The 23469-nt window shown below is 37.4% G+C and overlaps 1 protein-coding gene across 8 annotated transcripts in view; it reads left to right on the forward strand.

Moving 5' to 3' along the window:
• SIPA1L1 (signal induced proliferation associated 1 like 1) overlaps window positions 1-23469 on the forward strand; it is a 203067-nt gene that overhangs the window by 147629 nt on the left and 31969 nt on the right. For all 8 annotated transcript variants that reach the window (XM_035327041.1, XM_035327039.1, XM_035327037.1 and 5 more), the window contains 5 exons: window positions 6993-7096; window positions 8533-8690; window positions 11954-12530; window positions 13640-13914; window positions 16488-16766. In XM_035327041.1, coding sequence (XP_035182932.1) covers window positions 6993-7096; window positions 8533-8690; window positions 11954-12530; window positions 13640-13914; window positions 16488-16766 — 1393 coding nt within the window. The remainder of the gene's footprint in view (window positions 1-6992; window positions 7097-8532; window positions 8691-11953; window positions 12531-13639; window positions 13915-16487; window positions 16767-23469) is intronic.

A 23469-nucleotide genomic window follows, 5' to 3' on the forward strand; every position in this document is an offset into this window, starting at 1 on the left:
TTTAAATAAGGAGTTGAGTCATGACAGCAGAAAACATTCATTGAGTGCAGCAAAAATTGCTTTTGGTGTGGTTGGTTCTTCTACAACAAATTCAGTAACTTGCTCTGCTTTAGTGCTCCAACATTCTACCTTGTGTGTTTGGTTCTAGCAGGGATCATGTTGCCATCTCCTCATGTTGTTCTTGATCAGCCGAAGCATTGCTACTCTGAGGGTTAGAAAACTTCCCATGGTTTTAAACCTAGATTAATACCTGTGCTTCACACATTTACCATTAAGCCACCTCTTTTTATTGCAATATTCATATGATACCCTTTTGTTACTTTTACTCTCTTGAGTGCATTTACGCATTGCCGTTCTCCTCTGTGCTTTTCTGATGTTAACCTTAATTAGCCAAGTTGCTTTTATTGATTTGGGAGGTGTGGAGTTCCCTACTTCCCCACACATGTGCAGTATTACATGGTAACCTTCCTCTGCGCTTGTCCCAGTTCGAATTCATTCTCTTTAATTTTAGTGGCTATGCTTACATACACTACTCCAGATAAGATTGACAGTTTCTTGCCTATACCGGATGTGTAGTACAATATATCCTAGGGTTGGGTTTTCCTTTTTTGTTCCAAAAGTGTTAGTTTGCCAGTTACAAAAATAAGCCAAGTCAAAAATCAAACTGGTGTAGAAAACCAGAAGTATTATAATTTCATCACTTCTGGTTTTATATTGTGGCCTCCTTCTTACTTTCAGTAGGTGCAGTAAAATATTGTCTTCCCTTTCTTTTAGTTTAGTGTAAGACATCTGAAAACAAAACCAAAAACCTGTGGACTGTTACCAACTTCTTTGGTGACAGTCCACAAATTGTTTTCTAGTACATGTAACTGCTGTATGATTCAGGGTTCATTCATCTGATCGGATATACCCATGAAAGCTGCAACTGCAGAATTTCCCAGAAATATTTTAGTTCCTTCTTGTTACTTCTGACCTGGGGAAGGAACCTTGTCAAGTTTGGATTTTGTTAGGTACTACAGTATACAACCTGTTGGGTGGACATTATATATACACTTTGAGTTAACAGAATCTCTCCTAGTTTTAGGACTTATTCTCTTGTGGTAAAACTCTATGACTCCATGCTGAGAGCTTATGTTTTTTTCCCACTTCTGAGCAGGGACTACCTGTTCTAAAAATAAAAACAGTTTGCTGTGATCAGAAAGGAAGGGGGATGATAGATAAGTGGGAACTGCTGCTTTCATGAAGTGTTTCATAAGTTTTGTTTCAGGCGAGGTTTGCAAGTTCTCATGTGCAGGAGCTCACCAGCTGGAACTGCATGAACTCCTCAGTTTTCTGAAGTCCTTAGGGTTAAGTTGTTCGCAGGATCACTGAGGAAACACAAGGAGTACATAGCATGCATGAGTTCTTAAACGTTTCGATACCAGCAAATGTGGACAATGGAAACAGATTTTTCTAATTCATCTTAATGGAGCTATGTTTTCCTTTGTGCCAACATTCAAAGCACAGATTGGAAGTGGTGGAAGAAAAGATAGGTGTTTTGTGGGCACAACACTAAGCTCTTTGGACAGCTGCATCCAGGAACTGTTAATGCATTTTTTATGCAGACATAGATTATTAAGAAACATCTGCTTGGCTGAAGGTGTCCAGCCTCTACTACATATTTAGTAAAGGTTTCCATAAATGAATGAATATTTATCTTGATATAGCATTAAGAAGCAGCAGCATGGGGAGGAAGGAAGCACAAGATTTAGAATAGCTGCCCAATAATGGAACAAAAGCAAAGCTTTCTTTGGCTGGAGTATTTAAGTGAGTCTCCAAACCTGTATCCTTGAGAATGGTACAGAAAGCCTTGTGAGACATACCAAACAGCATAAGGACACCTATGTGACACAAGCAGGAATGTAATTAAAATCAGGTTTATACTGGGGTGTTGTTTCACTGGGAGCTGAATTCCTTGATGAGGAGCTGAAGTTCACAGTAAAAGTAGCTGGGAGCTGTTGGTTCCCTCTAACATAGGTCAGGGCTCTGCTGTCCTGCAGTCCTGAAGCCATGCATCCTGCTGCTCATCCTGAGGTTGCTGGAGCCTTGGAGTAGGTGCCGTATGCTGCTCCTAGGACTCACAGGTGGCTGAGGAGCTGTGAGTTTCCTCCTGTTCAAGAACAGCTGTGTGTTGAGGTGTGGGCAATCCAATCTTATTGCAGACCTCTTATTTTCTCCTGCTGCCTCTCCAAACATCTGCATTCTCCTCTGGGGAAGAGACTGAGGGCTGGTTCTCCTCCCTCTGCTTCTTGATCCTGAAAGGTTGTGGTAGGCAAAATGCTAACATCCAGAGATGGCTGTAAGAGCTGCACCTTACATGTGGAGAATACGCAAACAGCAGACTGCACACAGGCAGGACATATTTAATAGCTACTGTAAGTAAGTAAGCTGTCTTTTCTGCCCTGGTACTGACACAAAAAACCTGTGCAGGAAGAGGCCATGACTTGGGTTTATAGGGTTTTGTTGTAATTGCTATGGTATAGAGAGGCCCACACCTTCTCCCTTTTCCAGCTCTGTGCTCTTCTGTTGCTGGAGACCACCATCATGGAATAGTTCTTGTGTTCTCATTATTCAGGAAATTTTCCTGAATGAAAATTGTTCCGTGCCAGCACAGCTGTTTGCAAAGATGCTCTTAAAAACAGATGTCTGTTCATTAGCTTGCAACACAGGTCAGAGCTATGAAGGCTGCTTTGCTAGTTTCTGTACCTTTGGCAATACTTTGCAAAATAGAAAAAGCAGATGGGTGATGTGAGACAGGATGGAAGACTTTCTCAGTGCAGAGGGAAGCTGATTTGTGTATCTACTGTGGAAATACTCACAAGACTTCTGTATTTTATGCAAATGTGGTAATTTCACTATAGCAAAAGTCAATTTCAGAACAGTTGTTCTTAGAAATTTTTAGAATTAGGGGCCTAATTGGTAAGTATCCGTAACTGAGCCAATTTTTAAAAGAAGGAATCTTATGCATCCTATTAACGGAAAGCCTATTTAAGTATACTGGATCCGTCAAGGGCTTTAGCTTTGGAGCTTCGCCAGTGCAACAGTGGAAAAGAACTGCTACTTTTAAAGTTTTGTTTGTGTGTTTTGAGCATTACCAGAGGGGAAGCAGTCTATCTCCTGGCAGCCTGCAGACTTTGGGTAGGAAATAGAGCTTGAAAAAATCATCTCTCCCACGGTTGCTAGGAAGCTTATAGGCATCACTTTAAAGTAATAAATACCACAGCAGTATTTGAAATTATAACTTAAGTTGTTTGACTTTGTTTTCTGGTTGTCATACATGCTTCATTTCCCTTCCCCCTCACTCAGTCTTATTTCTCAATACTTCAAATTAGTAAATGAAATCAGGTAATGCTGGGCCTGGTAACCTGACCTGTTCAGCAGAGCCACAGAGTGGTTGGTGCAGGAAACAGATCATAAACTCTCTTACAACTTAAATTACGTAAAAATAGATTTGATGAGATGAGCAGTTAGGCTACTAATGGTAAGTTTCTGGATTAGGTGTTTATATTGTATGACTTATTGGTTAAGACATCATAGTATCAAAACAGGATAGAACATATTAAACACACAAAGAATTTAGGGAATGTATGGGCTACAAGCTGATGTTCAGTTTAGGGGCTATAAAAAACTGCAATATTTCTAATGAAATGATTACCTTGCACTTCTTAACTTGTGCTATGTTACATCTTTTTAACCATGTGTGAGAAAGAATGGATTTATTATTGGATCAGAGACATTCACTGGGAGACTAATGACGAAGAAATATCAGAAGTTCTTGGATTGCCTAAAAACTTGACATGGAGGGTGGGGGGAAGAGGGCATCTGAATTTCTGTGTTTGTGTTACACAAATGTTGGTATGTACAAAATAAAGGACTATTCAGAAAAGGTGTCTGAAAGTGACTTGGCTATTGCAGCAGTCGAACATGAATTTTTGGTGTAGTCCTGGTGTGTAACGGAAAGGGAGGCAAGTTTGACAGGTGCTGGCTGAAGATGGGACAGTAACTAGGAGAAACTAGGAATAAGCCAGAGCTTTTTAAGAGCAAATGTGAATTGGTAGAACATACAGTTCTGAAACTTTTGTTCTTGTGCTGCTTAACTGTAAGCACTGCTGCAATTTGTAGTAATGGGTGTTCTTTCTCCTGCCCAGTTGGTACCATTTTTTTTTGTTGTTTCCCTACAATTCTTCACAACACATTTTCCTTCTAAACACCGAGATGGATTTTATACTCTTACTGATTTTTATACAATTTCCTAGCGCACAGTTTTAAAAAGCTGCTTAGGAGCATGCTAGCCAAGTCAAGTGGCTTCAGTAAGGTTCTGCTTCATTGCTTCATAATTGGAATAATTGAATATATCACTAGGATTGTCGCCTTCTTAGTGAATTTGCAGAACCAATACTGTTGTGGGATTTCTGTGCATCCTGAGGGAGGAAGGACAGTGAAGAAAGAGCCCTCTTCAGACTCCATTCATGAAAGTTGATAGTTTGGCTTAAACGCATGGGTATTGTTCTAGTGCAGCATTTTCAATAATGAGTCCGAACTACTTTATTCGGTGTTGTCTCATGACGTGCTCCCCCCCTTAATATTTTTATATGCTCTATTTATCAAAGTTTATGTACAACTGTACAAATTTGCATATGGGGTGGGGGAGCAGTAAGGATTTACACTGATGTTTGGGTGACTTTCAAGTGCATCTGTCTCCTTCAGCATGCACTGTAATGATCAGGCAGATGATGCAAGCTGCTGCGAACTGAGTGCAAGAAGAAATGATTCCACTTCAGCTGTCATGCTGTTGTAATTAGCATGAAAAAGAAAATACTCAGCAGATAGCTAGTTTTTTTTTTTTTGTAGTTGCAATGTTGAGTGTTGGAAAAGAGAGCCTTTGAAACATTTTGTGAGTTTTTTGATAAGAGTCTAGAAACGCTTTTCACTTTTAACTAAATATAGATGATTTAGAAATGCAAAATCTGTGCAGCTCTAGTGTAGAAATTTTTGCATTTATATTATGGATGATGTTGCAGTTTTTAACTGATACAAATGCTTCCTTTATTTTTCTGAATTTAACAGGAAAATAGAATTTTTTGTTAAAGCTTATACTCATAAAGCTTATACTCAAAATCTTGGTAAACAATCACTGCACTTTACCGTATTCTAAATACTTCACAAACCTCAGAGCTATCATTTCCTTAGTAACATGATCTGCCAGTAAAATATTCCAAGGTGTAGTGTTTAACAGCTTAACTTCTTTTTGTTATAAATAGCTGACATTATGTAAACTAGTAGCATGTTTATATAACTTCAGATAACCAGGATGCTTTTTTCTATATGTAAATTAGTTGTTTTTTAAATTCTATTTGAAAACTGGCTTTTTGCACTATAGACAGCAATTATGTTTAAGAGAGTGTTTACTGTTTCAGCTTTAAACATATTGTTAAATTAATGGAACGTTTTTCAGTTTTTTTTTTTTTAAAGACAGAAAAAGTAAAAATGAAAGTTCCCAATTTGTCTGTAACCAAGTGTTGTCTTCAACCAACACTTTGTAAACTTTAATTATCCCCTTCTTTTTTTTTTTTTCTTCCTAAACTTCACAATCCCAGTTTTTATCATTTTCTCTCCACATGGAAGTCTCTCCATCCACGTATAATTATTTTTGTGGCCTGTTTCTGGATCCCTTCTATTTCTTCTATAACTTTTAAAATAGGGTGGCCAGAGCCCAAACCAGGTGAGAGTACCTTTGATTAATATACCAGCATTATAGTGTCATTGTCAGCTTTTTCCACCATCATCTGTAAGCATGCAAACACCACATTTTTGACTATTCCTTTCCATTAAGCACTGCTTTTAGTGAAGGCTTTTTTTGACTTATCAGAGTTAATTCGGAGTCCTGGTATTTATGTTTAAAAGAACCCTTTCTGTTCTTTCGCATATTGTGTGTTATATGTCCGTCCGTATCCAGTTACGCATGAGATCATGATATGCACTCTGAGTATCTGTCCGCCTTCCTTTTCAAGTCTTATTTTGCATTCTGTGCAGTTCAGTTTCACTCTGATTATCCTGAGATGCTGGATGGTGTCTGAAAACCATGACATCTTGCTACTCACATGTTTTTTCCAGAATATCAATAAGCTTATGTCACACAGTTTCCAAAGAATCCTCCAAGTATCGCAATGCATTGTATTTTTGAACTGAGTTGAAAGTTGGCTGTTGGTTTCCTCTGTTGGCTTACTGCTCTACAAAAGCACTTCTTCATTTCTGGGTGACTTTTCTGAACTCTAATGTCTCTGAGATATTGTCAGAGTTGGGTTTCCACCCTTATGCCTCCCCAAAAAATCTCCCCCCCACACACACCATTTTTAGAAACGCAGCAAAGGGTGTAAAAGTAGAGATGAACTAATGGGCGAGTGACTTCCTAACTGTGCAGATCCAGACTGGCCTACCAAATGAAGCCAGATTGCCCCGTTGTTTTAACACAAAGTAGGAAACTCTTTATTTAACTGCATCGTATGTAAATTAATACATTTACTGTGAGGAATGCTTTTTTATTCTATTACTCTGTATCTTAGTACTTTTTATACACATGTAAATCGTGTGTTTGTGGAGGTTAATACCCCTACATTTTATAGATACAGTTTGTGCTTCTTCTCCATAAGTTGGTCATTTTTCATGCTTAAATAGGCCTTTTTTCAGGATATTCTGGTAGAAATTTCTTATTCCTAGCAAGTTCATCACTGACAAAAGTATACAAAAAATTATACATGCTGTCTATATGTGTCATTTTGCTTTGGCAGGTGAATAAACTCTTGGTGAGTTTTTATTTGCTTTCATGTAAGCTAGGATTGAGGATGAATAGGAATTCTCATCTTGCCTGATGATTTCATTGATAGTAATGAAACTTGATTTTTAACTTTTTTTAAAAAATAATGCTTTTCTTTTCTTTTTTTCTTTAATTGAAGCTGATTCAACAGGTACTCACTCTCTGTATACAACCTACAAGGACTATGAAATCATGTTCCATGTATCTACTATGTTGCCATACACTCCAAACAACAAACAACAGGTAAGGTGGACCATGTCTAACAATTAATTTTTCCTCTGTTTGGAAAGTAGTTGAACTAATTAATAATTATAACAACAGCAAAGGAAGCACTTAAAGATCAAAAGTAAAACTGTGGCTGTCTCTGTGTCAAACGATGAGCAAATCAGGTCATCGTAGGTACACCATAGCTATATTTTACTACAGATGACTGTTTTCTATTTTGCTATGGATTATTTACTAAAACTTTAATGATGTCAGTAGCATATTTGTATTTCATATATGAGGTCATACCTTAATCCAAAGGACTGTAGTGTACACGAAGTAGTTTTCTAACTTCTGCAACAGTGTCAATTATACTTCAAGTATTGAATTCAGCGAACTGCAGTATGTGTGGAATCAGAGGTGATGAGTGGGTGGTACAGTACACTGTATAGCCATTTGAAAGAAGACATGACACAAAATCCTTTAATTTAAATTTTTAATTTTATTTTTAATGTACTGAAGAGCTATATAGGCTGACCTGCTTTGTTACTCTGAAGCACTTGTTAAAGGAGAGAGAGAAACTAAACAGTTAGCTGACTGCTTAAAACAATTAAAAATGGCATTTCTTCTGTGCTTTACTTGGACTACTGCAATTAAATAGTGTTACAGTCTCAAAATAATGGAGAGAAATAGAGACGTTTTCCTTTCAGAGAAAAAAAACAAAGGCCAGTAAGGATCCCATGATACCTTATATAAGAATAGAGATATTAGTCCAAATGTCCTGACCAATTTACAAGTTAAATAATTAGATTGTACTCACATAAATTCTCCTTCTGATACATTTGAATAAAGTTAATTATATTTTCCTTTTTAAATATTAGGCCATGTTGTTGCATGTGGTATGTATCCATTTTAATCTAGAATTTGTTAGCTTGTAAACAAGTAAAATTGAGATTTCCTTTAAGACCAAAAAATAACACATTCTTTTTAGCTTGCTTTGTATACTAAATATTATACTATTTTATCTTTCTTTACTGTAGTCTTGGACTTACTGAAAGAAGCCTATCAGAAAATTTTTATAGACTGTTTTAAGGACAATGGCAACTTCTTTCAACTTGATTTAGAACCTAACCTCTGGCTTGTAAAATTGTGTGAAGCAGGGAATGTTTTCCAGCTTCTGTCTATCACTGATTGATGACTGAATACATACTAGCAGGTGTTTGTTGTTTTTCTCATTTTTACTTGTATTAAACTTTCCTCTTCCTATATACTAGATGTAGAAATGAAATTGTTATGAAAATAAATGCCCCTGCCTGAAGTTCGTTAGATAACTAACATTCTGTTACTTAGCATGTAAATCCTCACCTGTTTTGGTTTTCAGCTTGAAATATAAAATTGAACAACAGTAATTGAAAATAATGAGAAATAATTGAAAAAATGTGAGAAGACTTACTTAACCTGTGCTTTTTTTTAAGCTTCTGAGAAAACGACATATTGGAAACGATATTGTGACAATAGTTTTCCAGGAACCTGGAGCACAGCCATTCAGCCCAAAGAACATTCGATCCCACTTCCAGCACGTCTTTGTCATTGTGAGAGTACACGGTCCCTGTACCGACAGCGTTTGTTACAGGTAGCTGTCGCTAGTTTCAATGAAAACATGGAATTGAGTGTGAATGGAAGTGTAGAAACACGATGAAAGATTGAGGTCGAGGAGATTTGGGGATATGTGAATTTAGATCCTTGTTTCTTAAAAGGTGGATAGACACACATGAGTATCTAAAGGAGAAAACTCTTGCTTGGTCTCTAGTCAAGCATTCAGGAATGATTTGAAAATTCTGTTCTCGTTTTCCTTTTTAATGTCTTCATAACAGTATTTGAGATTTTCCTTTTTTATTTTTATGAATTCACTTTTTCTTCAGGTAACTTAGGCATCTGAGCTTATTGCCTTTTTTGAAATAAACATAGTGGGGAAAAAGTATGATTAACCCTTCAATAAGAAGCTAGTTTTTTAGTAATATTTTGTCTGAAATACCTGTTGCTTGCTTTACTTCTGTTCAATAAAATAGAATACTATCCCAGAGTATTATGCAGCAAAAAATCTTACTGTAACCTTCACGTTCTTAAGATTAAGATAGAAAATGCTAATTGATAGCAACATACAATGAAGTATTGCAAGATAAGATTCCTACTTGGTGTAAATTTTTTAACTAAACTAAGTGTAGAAATAATGCTCTTTTAATATAATTGGAACTTTTTACCTTTGCTTTACCTTTGCTGTATTTTTATTTTAAAATACCGATTAGTCTCAGCAAACTCTTAATTATTATTTTATTTATAATGTGAAGTGTCAGAGTAATGGGCTTAGACCAGTTATCTTGAAACGAGGTAGCTTTATAATTAACCTGTGTTTACTGAAATACAGATGTTCACCTAAGTGTTTAATTCAGTGAAGCGCTTATGTAAAGGAAGAGCTAAAGCAGTTGACTACAGTGTCTTTGAGATGATATATTCATGTTTTTGAAATAGATAGAATTGGGTTTGAAGGTTTTTCCTTCCCCACAGTTTTTGGTAACACCCTCACACAGCAGTACTGGAATCAATGCTGTACTTTGTACATGTATTTAACTTTCCTTAGGCATGTTTATGTTGATACTCATTTTAAGGCAGGTTGTTGACTGTGTATAACTAGATAGGTATTTTTTTTATCTTCACATTGTTTCCTGACCCTTTCTACTAAAAACCCACAAATGGTGAGCCATAGTAGTTGGGGTACTAGAGTTTTAAGTTAGCTTGAAATTCTCATTTTGTGTTGTACTTCTGAAGACAAACTGCTGTTTAGTTTATGTGGACGTAGCCTGTTCTTAACCTTTCAGACAGTTTCAGCTCTTATTTTGTAGGAAAAAAACAAACAAACTGATTTTGAAGGAAAGGGAAAGTAGGAAATCCTCCACTGCAAATGTATTTTTGATCTGAATTTGTGTATCTGTTTTCAGTTACTGCTTTAGATAGTATGACTCATTTTTATTTATTTCAGTATAAAAAGCATGGTAAAGATTTATACTCTTTATACTGTAATAAATCTAAATATCTCATGGGTTTTACTTCTCGCTTTCAGGCTTTTGAATCTCTTATTTTTGTTTTTCAAGAATTCACAACTGTAAGGGCGAGAACCTGATTGATTACTATTAGTGAATAATATATAGTGAATAAAATCATATGAAAATGTCAGCTGTAGTGATGCAGTGACACTACAGATTCAGATTTTAAGGGATGGGAGCTGGAAAAAAAAGCTCTAAGTGTGTCTGTGTTCAATTAAAAATTGGCTAGGTGCTAAGTGCCAATCCTGCAATTTTATTAATGCACGTTGGTCTTCAGGCTTGTGTGCAGACCAGATTGATGCTGGAGTCTGCCAGTGCACTGTACGTTTTGTGTACTGTCTTTTAAGACTAAAATCCTTTCTCCTCTCCTCCACCTGCCCCCCCCACCCCCCCCCTTAGTGTGAACACTTGATTTAAATTTATAGAATTCCATTATGAAAAGTTTTTCTAGGAAACTTTTCAAAGCAAGTTTGACCTCTTTTCAGTGGATTGTTTGGAACAGTTTCATAGATTCATAATTCTAGACAAAACAGGAAGCCATATAGCATAAAATTGTACTGGAATTTATATTAAAAACTACATAAAAGGAATAAAATCAAGCACTGTCTTGGCCAGTGATTCTCCTTCCCAGCTAAGATAAACAATATTTCAAAAGTCTGGCTTCTCCGTCAACATCATTCACATTTTAAAACTTCTCTAGCATATGTTAAAGATTAAAGTCTTATCCCTGTGGTTCATGATATTGAGAACCTAATCAAAGAAAATGTCGCTGGTAGTTTTTCATTAAATTCAGTTAATTGTGTTTAACGCTTAGGCTTGTACCTCGTAACGACAGACTCTTTAGCACCATTGAAGATCATCAAGAGCCAGATAGTTGCATCATGGGCACTCTGTGCTGCATACTTTGTATATATATAGGCATACATTTGAAGGAAATAGGGCAGTCTGGCATAATTGAATATCTGTTGCCAGAAAAAAAAAAAAAGTAATTAAAAACCAATAAATTAAAATCAAAACCAAGATTTGGGTGATCCCCATCCATTCCCCTCCCCTCAAATGCTTTGCTAGTGTTTCTAAAATCTCAGTTGTTGATTTGGGGGAATTTTCTTAGTTATGTTGAAAGACTCAGGTTAGAATAAAGTGTAAAACTAATACTAGCCAGCCTTCCAAGTTAACGACCACGTACACTTTCAGTGTACTTTGATGGTTTTTCTTCATTAACTTAATTACCATGGTATTTTGGCCAAAATTAGTTATTGCTGCTTTATATTAAGTTCTAGATGTGGTAAATCAGGTCTGAATAGTTCGTGTACTTCTTTTTACGAAGCTGTTGCAGCGCAGTTGGTGATCTCTACTTAGGAGAGACTGCTGAATGAATAAGCCTTTCAGATCAGCCTTTCAGCAATTTAGGTGCCTAAATTATAAGCTAGAATAATAGAGTGTGTCAGAAATATGCTGGTTATAACAACAAGAAACAAATCAGAACCACAGTACCTGACTGATTATGTTATGACAAAGGCAGGTTTTTGCATTTCAAGTTCTCTTTAAGCTGTGGTACTGAGAATGACTCAGAAAGTTCTTAGAGGAAGAAATAATTGGTCCTCTATTCGTTCAGTGAGGGACATGGTCTCCGCACTGGCAAGATTAAAATGTAAATATAGGCATATTGCTGGGAAAAGGAGAAAAACATTGAGGGGTCAAGGAAAAAAGGGAATACGTTTTTTTTATTCAAAAAATGCTGAATTTGCATACACTGAAACACTCTGCTTCTTCCTTATTCCTGTATTTCTTTTAGTGTTGCTGTGACAAGATCGAGAGATGTACCATCCTTTGGACCACCTATTCCAAAAGGTGTCACATTTCCTAAATCAAATGTGTTCAGGGACTTCTTACTAGCCAAAGTCATTAATGCAGAGAATGCTGCTCACAAATCAGAAAAGTTTCGTGCGATGGCCACCAGGACCCGTCAAGAATACTTGAAAGACTTGGCAGAGAAGAATGTTACCAATACACCTATTGACCCTTCTGGCAAGTTCCCCTTCATCTCGCTCGCTTCAAAAAAGAAAGAGAAGTCCAAGCCTTATCCAGGAGCAGAGATCTATAGTTCTGGTGCTATTGTTTGGAGTGTCCATGCAAAAGATTACAGCAAGGGTATGGAAATAGACTGTCTCCTAGGCATCTCTAATGAATTTGTAGTCCTCATTGAACAGGACACAAAAAGCGTGGTGTTTAATTGCTCCTGTCGGGATGTGATAGGGTGGACTTCAACGGACACAAATATCAAAATATTCTATGAGAGAGGTGAATGTGTTTCTTTGGAGAGCTTCATCAGCAACATTGATGACATCAAAGAGATCGTCAAAAGGCTGGAGGTTAGAATTTGTTCTCTTGTTTGGTTCCTCTTCTTAGCTTGCTTGCTCTTCTGACCCCACCACCATGTAAGGCTTCAATTGCTTCAATGTTTGGGATGCCTGAAGCTGTTCTGGTTGCCGATCAGTAAATCTGTTAGGACTTCTCTGCCTTTACTCCTCAAAATCTGATATAGCCCTGACATTTAATCAGATACCAGCCAACTGCAGCAGGTTGTGTCAAATGCCTCAGTATTTAAAACAAAAAAAACCAGGGCTTTCACATACATACATTACTTCTGCACAATAGATACTGATGTGTTGCCTTTTTTCTTTTGCTTGTTTTCCCTTCATTTCTTTGTTTTATAGGCTTCTTGTAACTTCTTTCAAATGAAACTGCAGTATCTTTGAGACTGTCTTACTATGTCACCAGCAGGGTGCAGTCCCAATTCCTATTACAACCTTCAGATACTCTCCTAATACATATGATAAAATAAAAATGTAGTCAATGGTGGTATCTGTATATAAAACATTTGTGTGTTCTCATTTCTTTATTGAATTGAATCATGAAAGAATGTGTTTTCTTTCACTGTCTTTTCTTTAATTTTACAACTGTAGATGTATAATGACCAGGAAAAAGGAAAAAACCTGCCCTATTAAATTGTTCTTTACTGTATTTGTTTTTGTGGTAGATAGAAGAGGTGGCATGGACTGTAGTTTACTGTGTATAGCAGCTGCATGCCTCTACGTTACTGTTCTGATTGAAAGTTATCTTGCAGCTTACTGAAATAGCTAGAAACAGGTAGCTTGGTTGTCTGGTTACTAAAGTGTAAAAGATAAAATAGAGATGTTTGTGTAACTCCATGTGTTTGTTGTGTGCTGCCATGTTTCTTCTAAAATTCATGTGGTTTCAGTAAAAACTTCTAGGCAAAACGTGGGTGACAATACTACTGACAATACCAGTTTGAGTGACAAGATTGTTTCAGTTGGTTGAATCCAAGGACCGTGATATATTTTCCCTGATCATGTCCCATCACTGTCTTGGGAGGTGGTTGGTTGATTGTACGAAAATGTAGACCTGCATGAGCATTGAAAATGAGTGCTCACTAAATTTTCTTTGTTTCAATTCACAGCTTGTGACTAAGGGCTGTGAAACAGTGGAGATGACTCTGCGTAGGAATGGACTGGGCCAGCTTGGTTTCCATGTAAACTATGAAGGCATTGTGGCAGACGTCGAGCCCTACGGCTACGCATGGCAGGCAGGACTACGACAGGGGAGCCGGCTGGTGGAAATCTGTAAGGTGGCTGTAGCCACCCTGAGCCATGAGCAAATGATTGATCTTCTGAGAACATCTGTAACAGTGAAGGTCGTCATCGTCCCTCCATATGAGGACTGCACACCACGCAGGTATACTGTAATAGCTACTTTTGGTCAGAAATTGTTTAAGGGAGGGGAGGAATGCCACCAAATAAGCATTAACTCCAGAAACTATGGCACAGTTTTAATATATAAAAGAAGAGGCAGGGAAAATTGCCTGTACTCACATTCTGGGCCCCGCTAAATATTCATCGAATGCTGCAGTTTAATAAGATTGCTAAAGAACCTTTAAATTACACATGGAAATCAAACAACTTTTAATTGAGAATTCTGTGTTTCTGCTGTGTCAAAAATCATTGTACGTTTCTGCTTTCCCATTTGTTGATAGTTTGCAGTGTGTGGATGTAGTACTTGACAGATAAGAATGGATGTATACTTTTCTTCTTTCACAAATAAATAAGACTATAAATTACTAAGGTCTATCAAATCTATGGATCTGTCCAGAGAAAATGCTGTGAATTGTAATTCTTCTTTACTTAGTAGTAGATCTTGCTGCCTGCCTCTTGTTTCCAATCTTTGTTAAGCTTGAGGAGGCTTGTGTCTACTGTTTTATTGCTCGTACAGGTTTTAAATGTAGTTTGATCAGAAATAAACATTAGTACATATATTTTCTAAATTGGACACTGAGTCTCTGCATTTTTCCTGAACTCATACCACCCAAAGCTTTCTATAATTCTTACTTTTCCATTCTGAACTCTGCAGATGTCTGCATTGTTCAGCCACATAGCATTATGTACTTGCATAAAAGCTAGAAGAATCTATATTTGTTTTTACTGTGAGTCTTAATAACTCTTGTTCTAATTGGTAGCAGAGAGGAAAGGCGTTTTATTTGTCCCCTAGTTGTCAATGGAAAATTGAATACGTCAGGGATTAAAATGAGCAGTGGCATAAGGTCACCAATGAGGTATTTGGAAAGCTTTTATACAGTGTTTAGCAGCCCAAGCAAACGGAACGTTCAGCTGCAATCATAGCAAAAGGATTAGAGCAGAAGAATCTGTGTGGAAAGTACAGATCCTATTATTTCTGAACTAAATTAAGTACAGCCAAAGCAAGCTTACTGTTAGTGTATCCATACTCACAGCAGGAAGAGAAATTACTGCACTTGTAGAAATACAGTTCTCAGCAGCAGTGGGTTTTGTTGTCTTATAGAGGGCAAATATATTCATAGTAGGTTATTACCCCGTTACAAAATTTTGTAAAGCAACTGTTTATCCTGTTAGCTTTATCCAAGATCATTAAGGTTTAGAAACGGTGTCTTGAATTTGTGGCTATCCTACAAATATTGCTGAAGATTTGACTTAAAACGTAGCACAAAGCAGTATCTCCTCTGGCAATCAGTTTTCCAAAACTGGAGTCCTTTCATTGCCTCCTCTGGAGATCACTTGGTATTTTACTCCAGTAAATTGTACAGACTATAGCTGAATTGAAGATTATTTCTGCTTGGTATAATACATTCACACGAGAAGCAGTTCCTATCCTCATAAATTGGTTGACATAAAGTTGGAGGAGGAGCATGGGTGCCGTTAGATGGGGTGACTTGCCAACAGTCACGTACGCAAGGTCAGTAGCAGATACAAAAATATATCCAAATACCCTGATCCACAGTCTAATGCCCTGCACATAGGCAAGTGTTGTTACGCTTATATCTCTGCTAAAACATAGGCATTAAAGCATTGCCGCTGAACTCATTTAGAGGACTGGTTGCTGACCTTGAAATTAAGGACACAGCAACTAGAGGGAATTTTGTATTCTTGCTTCTCCAAGTGTAACTATGCCTACAAAGAAAGAGAAACCCAAACAGCTGAAGTATATAATCATTAGGAAAACAACAGCAGATACTTAAAATATTGGGGGGGCCCCCCCGCCCCCCAAGGAGGGGAGGGGAGGTGCCAACATTTTAGTTGGATAGCGAGTGGACTTGGAAAACTTATTTCCTGATCATCCCCATTTTCCTTGCAGTGTTTCACATCACACAGACTGATTTCTTTTCAGGTGAAGCTGCTACATGTGCTTCAGAAGCACTCCTCATGCCTTCCAACTGCTAAGTTAATTTAAGGCTAGAGTTAGACCAAAGTCAAACTCCAAAATGCGTATCTTGTGAACAGCAAGACCTCAGCACCATTTTACTCCATCTTATTCCTGTTAGACTGCAGAATTTGCTAATAGCATTGTATACAGATAACAGGTTACCACTTTGTTTTATATTTTAAGTGGGAGGAGATACTGATAGTTCTCCACATTAATGTCATAATCACTTCAAGGAAGAGCTAAAAAAAAATTGTACTGATTGTTTACAGAGCTTGACATTCTTTTCTTCCCCATGGGAAAATGTGTGTAGGTAAACAAAGTAACCACAATAAATATTCATGCAAATAGAGACATATATATTTGTCAAAATTATCCGAACCAGAGCTGAAGGTCACATTTACCTTTGAAATCAATCTACCGTATTAAAATCTATGCAAAAGTTTTCCCTGCATCTTAAATGAACTGGGTTAGCTCATGTCCTTAGTCCAGTTTTTATGCTGCCCTGTTCCTGCATTTGTGGACAGAATGTACTTGTTTTCTTTTTATAGCGATGTTTTTTTTTTTCTTCTTTCCAGGAGTTCTTCAGAAAACTACCGTATGCCAGTGATGGAGTACAAAGTGAATGAAGGAATGTCATACGAATTCAAGTTTCCCTTCAGAAATAATAACAAATGGCAGCGAAATGCAAACAAAGGACAGGGACCTCATGTGGCTCAGGTACCATCCCAAATTCAAAGTCCAGTAACATCTAGGATTGGCTCGGGGAAAGGAGAAGGGAAAATGCCACCCCCAGAACGAGCAGCCAACATCCCCCGAAGCATCTCTAGTGATGGGCGCCCACTGGAGAGCCGGAGGTATGTATCTTCACCAGTTGCTTTTTATTGCTGCTCAGCATCTAATCTGGAAAAAAGCACAACAGATTTATCTAGGTGTCTAAAGATTGCTTTTTATCTTGTTTTTAATTAGTCAAAATGCAATATGAATATGAATGAAACAAGCCAAAAGCAAATACTTCTGCTTGGCATGACTAACCACAAAATGAGTAGTATTAGACTGATAGAATATGTTGCGCTGTGTTGGACAGTGTCTAAAATTCCTGTATTGTTACTTAGTTTTTAAATGAGTTGCAAAGTTTTAGATATGAACCTTTAGTTCCTGAACCTCTACGTTTTGACATAGTAAATGAAAATTCATGGTTTTATAGGCTTGGTGAAATAACTTAAAGCTCTTGAGGCAGGAATAGCATTTAACGAGATGGTACAGCAAGGGAATTCTGACCAGCACAGAAGCAGATTTACCTGACTGGGAAGCTTTTGGACTTGTTAGGCTGGATTCTTACGTTCACATTTATCTAGCATGTGTTTTTTTGTTTCTTTAAATACGAAAGTAATTATTATCAAGAAAGGTATCAGGAAACCTTTCATAGTGTTTTTGTTCTTTCATAAAAAAGATTTATAATTCTCAAGTGAACTGTCATTGTTTTGCTTGTCTGTGTATTTACAAAGAGATGTTTTGAGGGAAATAAACTCATAGCTTCTAGGTCTTGTTTTGGACAATTCCTTAAGAAAAATAATTTTTTAAAGCTGCATACAGGTTCTAAGCATGTTTTACATTGCTGAAAAATATAAAGCAGTGGAAATAAGGTGCATAGTGTAGAAAATTTAGAAAAGGAGTTGTAATGAATGAAGCTAAAACATTTTTCAAGTCCTTAAGAACTGGGGATAAAAAAAAATATATATCAAAAGACGGTACAATCAAGACCAGAAAATTACCAAGGTGAAACTGAAGCTTCTGTGTAAGCCACCTTAACAAATTATGCTAGTTGGTAAGGACTTCAAATTCTTACTTTATTTTTCATTAGATGCAGGCATACTTAATGCACTTAAACTGGTTAGAGGGTGTGTCCCATACCCTCCACCTCCTTGTATCTTTGAGTAAGCTCTATAGATACATGTCTAAAGCTTGCATTAACGGGAAATGGGCAACCTTGAAAACACTGGTAATTATGTATGTATGTATACAATTTATCTTTTTTCTTTAACTGATCTGGTTGTGAGTGAGGAAGGCTGCAAAAGCCTGTGAGACATTGGACTTAGTTCTGTCTGTAATGATATATTTAATGGAAGATAAAAATTGCATGGCTTCATGCCATATTTGCTGGTTACAGCTGGAGACAGGTAGATGATGAGTTTGGAATAAGAGTAGGTCTGTTTTGTTTTTTTTGTGTGTGTTGTTTTTTTTTTCCCCTCTGTCCTGTGCTGTAGAATCTCACCCTGTAATTACGGAAGGCACAGAAATACCTGGGCAAAGTTTCAGGGAGTGGCAGGATATTGAATTCAGTTGAGTTGCTCTTCTTTTCATAAGCCTCTGTCTGTGGTACTAACCAAAGAATTTTGTCTATAATCTTGAGTGGTTGGTTCCATTCCTTGTGCTGGGGAGGATAAGACCTTGACTGCACTGAGAGATGTGGTATTACTAACTGTGATTTTCTTGTGCACAAAAATCCACGTGGGCAATACAACACACCTAAGGCATGCAACATTTATCCAGTTGCTTCTAGAGGGGAGTTATGGAGTTTTGCAAAGGGAAAAACTACATTTCCGTATACTCAGTATTTGTTTTCAGAATGTGAAACTTTGACTTTCCATTTCCTTCATTTTCAGAGCATGTAGCAGGGTTTTTTCCTACAGACATTTTTTTTTTATGCAGAAGGGATTCTATTGATTTTTTTTTTTTATCCTGAAATGTATATTACCAAAGTGGCTTTTTAGTTTGGTGGGGGCTTTTTTTGGATGCATGAGAAGTCTTCTCTCATATTTGTCTGCTCTTCTAAACATGTTAGTCTTGGCTGGATCAAGTTTAAATATAACAGCAGCTGCATGAGGTTAACTTATTTCCAGTTAAAGTGAAGAAAAATACTGTTACGTCATTTTAAAGGAATACTGAAGGGAAAAAAAAAAGGCAATAAGCTCACTGCAAGACTCTTTGTTTGTCTTTTCTCTGCATGACAAAAGCAAGCTATGCGTTTTAGGAAGCTCAGATACTTCCCTTCTTACCATGTAAAGTCTCAAAAATGAACCAAAATGAGATTTTCATAGTCCTGTTAACAACTGTCTCATTTGATTTATTTATTCTCACCGCTAATTTTTCTACTTTTCAAAGAGCAAAGATCACATATCAGCAGATGCTGGCATATGCCTGCATGTTTCTGGTGTGGGCAGCAGTGATGGTGCTGCGTGTTGCTTTGCTCTCTGTGATTTGTTCCTTGTTCAGTTCCCCCTTGGTTGGATAAATTGATGACCAAGAGTAGTATGGTAAGATGGGTACCAGAATCTATACTGGTGGTCCGTGTTATGTGATCCAGTAACAACCCTTTAATTAATGCAATTATAAATGTGGCCCCATTGTATATAAAAAGGCTATTTCACTATCCCTCTCTGCAGTATTTATGTTCAATAGAATATTTTTGAAGAGCTGTAGAAAGAAACAACTGTTACTGAAAAGAACGTGAATGAGAATTTTGCTAGTGGAGAATTTTTTTAGTGCGATCTGTTTTCAGTCTTCTCTGATGATGGAGGTAGAAGGGGAAGAAACAGCGTACCCAGGGTCTCTAGCTCAGTCATGAACAAAGGCCCTTCATGAGTGGGACTGTGAGAATGCAGTGACAGATAACACCAGAGCACCAAGTGGGACTTCAGATTTACCTGTTCATCTCAAAGTAGGCAAGTTTTTCATGGATCACTGAAATATTCTTCTTAGTGATGTTAATCTAGCGTATTTCTGCATTTTTTTTGTTGTTTCAGCTTTCAGGGTAGCAATTCACGTTGCATCACTGAACTTTCAAGTTCTCTTCTTACATTATGCTTTCAAAACAATTGGTTGCTCAAACCTGATACTTTATCAGTTTCACAGCCCAGGGTCTGTGAACCATCAGGACTTGGGGGTCCCTGTCAGCCCCTCCATTAGCACTGCTCCATGGGCTCTACTCCGACTCGTGACATGAAACCCGCTCTGTATCCCTCTCCTACCCCCCTTCTTGTGTTCCCATCTGAAGCTCAGATTGGCTTATTGTCCTTCCTAGACAGGCCACTGGTGCTTTACTAATGAGAGTCGAAGCTTGAACTGTCATCAGCCTTACAAGCAGTAATTTTCTTTTCATATAAAAAACCTTATCAGTCTCTTGGTTTTGACTGACTTTTGTCAGCCATTTGTCAAGAGAACCCATGAGAGAGCCACAGAAGTGTTACAGGTCCTAATTATGGCTCATTAGGAAGGCTGTGCAGATAGCCTGTATTTCCTTACTACCATCAGGGCTTCACTTTCCAAATGAAGGTGCTGTAAATTGTCAGTGGGGCTGGAAGTTTACCTATGAGAATCAGCATCAGTCAGCAATTTCAGAATTAAATTATACCTATACCTCCATTTTCATGCTCAGCCGTGGTCTATCACCAGCTATCATTTGTGTCTCTTCAACACTGAGCCCTAGTTAACACATGCTGATGTTTGGCCGATGTTTTTAGCTGTTTGAGACTGAAGGTGACATTTATCGCTCCCTGCTCCTGCTTGCTGTTGGCTGCACACTCTTTGTTCAGTGAGCACGGCGCAGTGACGGTGGTGACAGATACCCTCCACTGAGCAGCAGACGGGCAGAGTTTGCGATCTGTGTCCTAAGGGACACGGCAGCCAAGAAGCACATAGTGAATTGGTCTGTGGGACTCTTTGAGCCTTGAGTCTCAGATGGATTTTGGAGAAAGTGCAGAATCGCAGGAGGGGAATCCTGCTGTCAGCCATAGCTCAAGCAAGTAGAATTTCTGAGAATAAAATAGAGACGTTACATTATTTCTGATATATCAGGCCTTTCATGACTGAAGTGTAACTTTTGGAGTTACCTGCTAGTGGTATTTGGCTGACGATCACTTTATATACCTATAGTCTCTAAAAATAGATACTGAGTGAAACAAATTTAGGTTTTTGCACTTCTTATTTTTGCTTTAGTTCGTTAATTATGTTAAATGAAAGCTGCGTTATCAGTCCTGAGATCTAGTGGATTTCATTTTTGTATCATATACATAAAAACCTCTTAGGCTCCCTAAGGAACTGCTGTTGTAGGTGAGAGAGTTGCTCGCTTGACAGTCCCTGACTGAAAGCAGACAAATGCCTGACCTGCAGAGTACTTAAATCTGCCTGTATTGAATTGTCTTCATGCATCCAATTCACTAGCTTATACTTAAAATCTCCCTATTCCTCATAGTATTTTATCCTGGCTCCTTTAATGTAGTCATGATTGATGTGCATGTTTGTAGTAGCAGGAAAAATAATCAGAAACTTTATACATCTTAATATAAATCTCTAATGCTACTGCAATATTAAGACTAAATGATCTAGTAATACAAATGGGATAAATTCCTTTCACGTTAATTAGTTCACATGGGGCACTACGTAATCTATAGCCCAGAATAAACATCAGAGGAAGACACGAGGGAAAACAGTGATAAACCACATATGTAAGTGCAGCATGCCAGAGCTGATGTTACTGGAGAAGATGTAATTTTGGAGCTTGACTTATTTATTTTTCCCTCTTGCTATTCTGAGTTTGTTTCATACAGTTGGCTTCCAGACTTTGATTTGCTGTGCAATTTTATTCAGGATCCTTGTGTAAATGTATTTTTTGATACTTCCTTTTATTAAACTATGAGAATTTCTTTAAACAGAGGACCTCTGCCTCGTTCAGTTCACACAGTGGATACAGCTCATTAAAGAACATCTATTTAATATTTTACTTGCCTCTTCATTACTTCATCCCTTATTTACTGGATGGTGTTCAAACCCCACTGTAAAGATGCAATTATTAATTCCCCTCTAAGCTTTACAGTGGCACCCATTACTATAGTTTCTGAATGCTTCATGGGTATTAATTAAACTTAATTTTCTAGACTCTTGTGTGAGAAGAGATGTCTTTAGACCTCTTCAGATTAAGAACAAAGGTAGAGAAATTATGTTCTGATCAATTGCTATGTCTTATTTTGGGCATCTCAAATTTGGAAGTGTGCCCAGCATTGTTAATATTTTATATATTCTAATTACAGCTTCAAATTAAAGCTTCAGCTGCTTTGGTAAATTTTCAGTATAGGAATAAATCAGGCCTCAGCATCAACTCAAGCCTTGGAGAAGGTTGCAATTAGTGACAATGAATGAAAAATCATCTTTAACAAATACACCAGTAATCGTACAGGAATGCTGTAGCAAGTGCAAGAAGAGATTTCAGTTTGCTAAGACAGCAAGGAAATGCCTTGATTCTAAGGCTGTCCCTTCTCTTCTGTCAGCTGCACCTCCTGCATGTCAGAGCTGTGCAGAAGGGACAGAGTATGATTGTATAATTAAAGACTGTCGTAGGCCATAAGCTCAAAGCGTGCTAGGCTGACATTTTTTCCTATGATGTATATATTATGTGCATATGCAAGCTGAAGATCTGGGGAAAGTTACAGCAAATGACATGGAAATGAATTATTAAGAGCAAGATGGATGCTTTTGATGTCTTTGTCATACTAAGCAAATAAACATAGCCCATCCCACTCACTGTCTTCACAAAAGAAGATTTTCTTCCCATACTTGGCAAGACTCGACCAGTCCTTTCAGGATGAACTAGATCTGTTAGAGACTAAATCACACGTAGTATAATCCCAATTCAATTGACTGCAATGTAATTGTATCTCTTTAATGCAATGGACACTTGGCCTATTTTTAAATTCAATTATGGAACTCATGCGCTTAACTGTTTTGGAATTTCTTCTCAAAGCTGTCTTTTGAAATAGATAATAGCCTGCTTTAGTTTATTTCTTTAAATTATAAATAAAAGACAAGCACAGAATAACTTAACTACAGGGACACACTGCTAACAATACTCCTTTTGTCTTGGAAAGTGCGTTTCATCAATAGATTTCAAATCAGCTCATAAGTCAATTCAAACTAATTTGAAGTTCTTTCGTCTTATTTGTGTGTTTCACATAAAATGAAATGTCTCTTCCTATTTATGTCCTGTTGTGAACTGTACCAGTAAAATGTATTGCTGCTTTAAATATTGCTGCCTAACTCGTTGTTCCTTGCTGCTGTTGAGGTCACATTTATAACGATTATTTTTTTTTGCCCTCGGGGCCTTTCATCTTTGCATATGAGTTATAACTCCATGACACAGTTGTGAAAATTTGATGTTCCTTCTGAATAGTGTTGTCACCTTTTCGGTAAGGCACAGGAAATAGAGAAAAGGCATAGCTGAATCCGAAGTGAATATGTAAGCATTTTCCAACACGAAATCATTTTACAGAAATTATTGAAGTAAAGGGTTTCCATGCCATTAATAGTAAAGGAAAAATTGTGAAAAGGCTCGTTTTCAAAGTGTGTTGCTCTGCCAGCATAACTTAAACATGTATGATTATATTAGATGTGTGAATGTTATTGAAAACACACATTTCTGTTGGCCAAACTGTTTTTTCATTTATAAGAGTGCCAATGGGAAAACGAACTGCTTGGCTCACTGCTCCCCAAGTTTCCAAATTTTGA

This window comes from Oxyura jamaicensis, chromosome 5 (genome assembly GCF_011077185.1).
Source record: "Oxyura jamaicensis isolate SHBP4307 breed ruddy duck chromosome 5, BPBGC_Ojam_1.0, whole genome shotgun sequence".
Lineage (NCBI taxonomy): Eukaryota > Metazoa > Chordata > Aves > Anseriformes > Anatidae > Oxyura > Oxyura jamaicensis.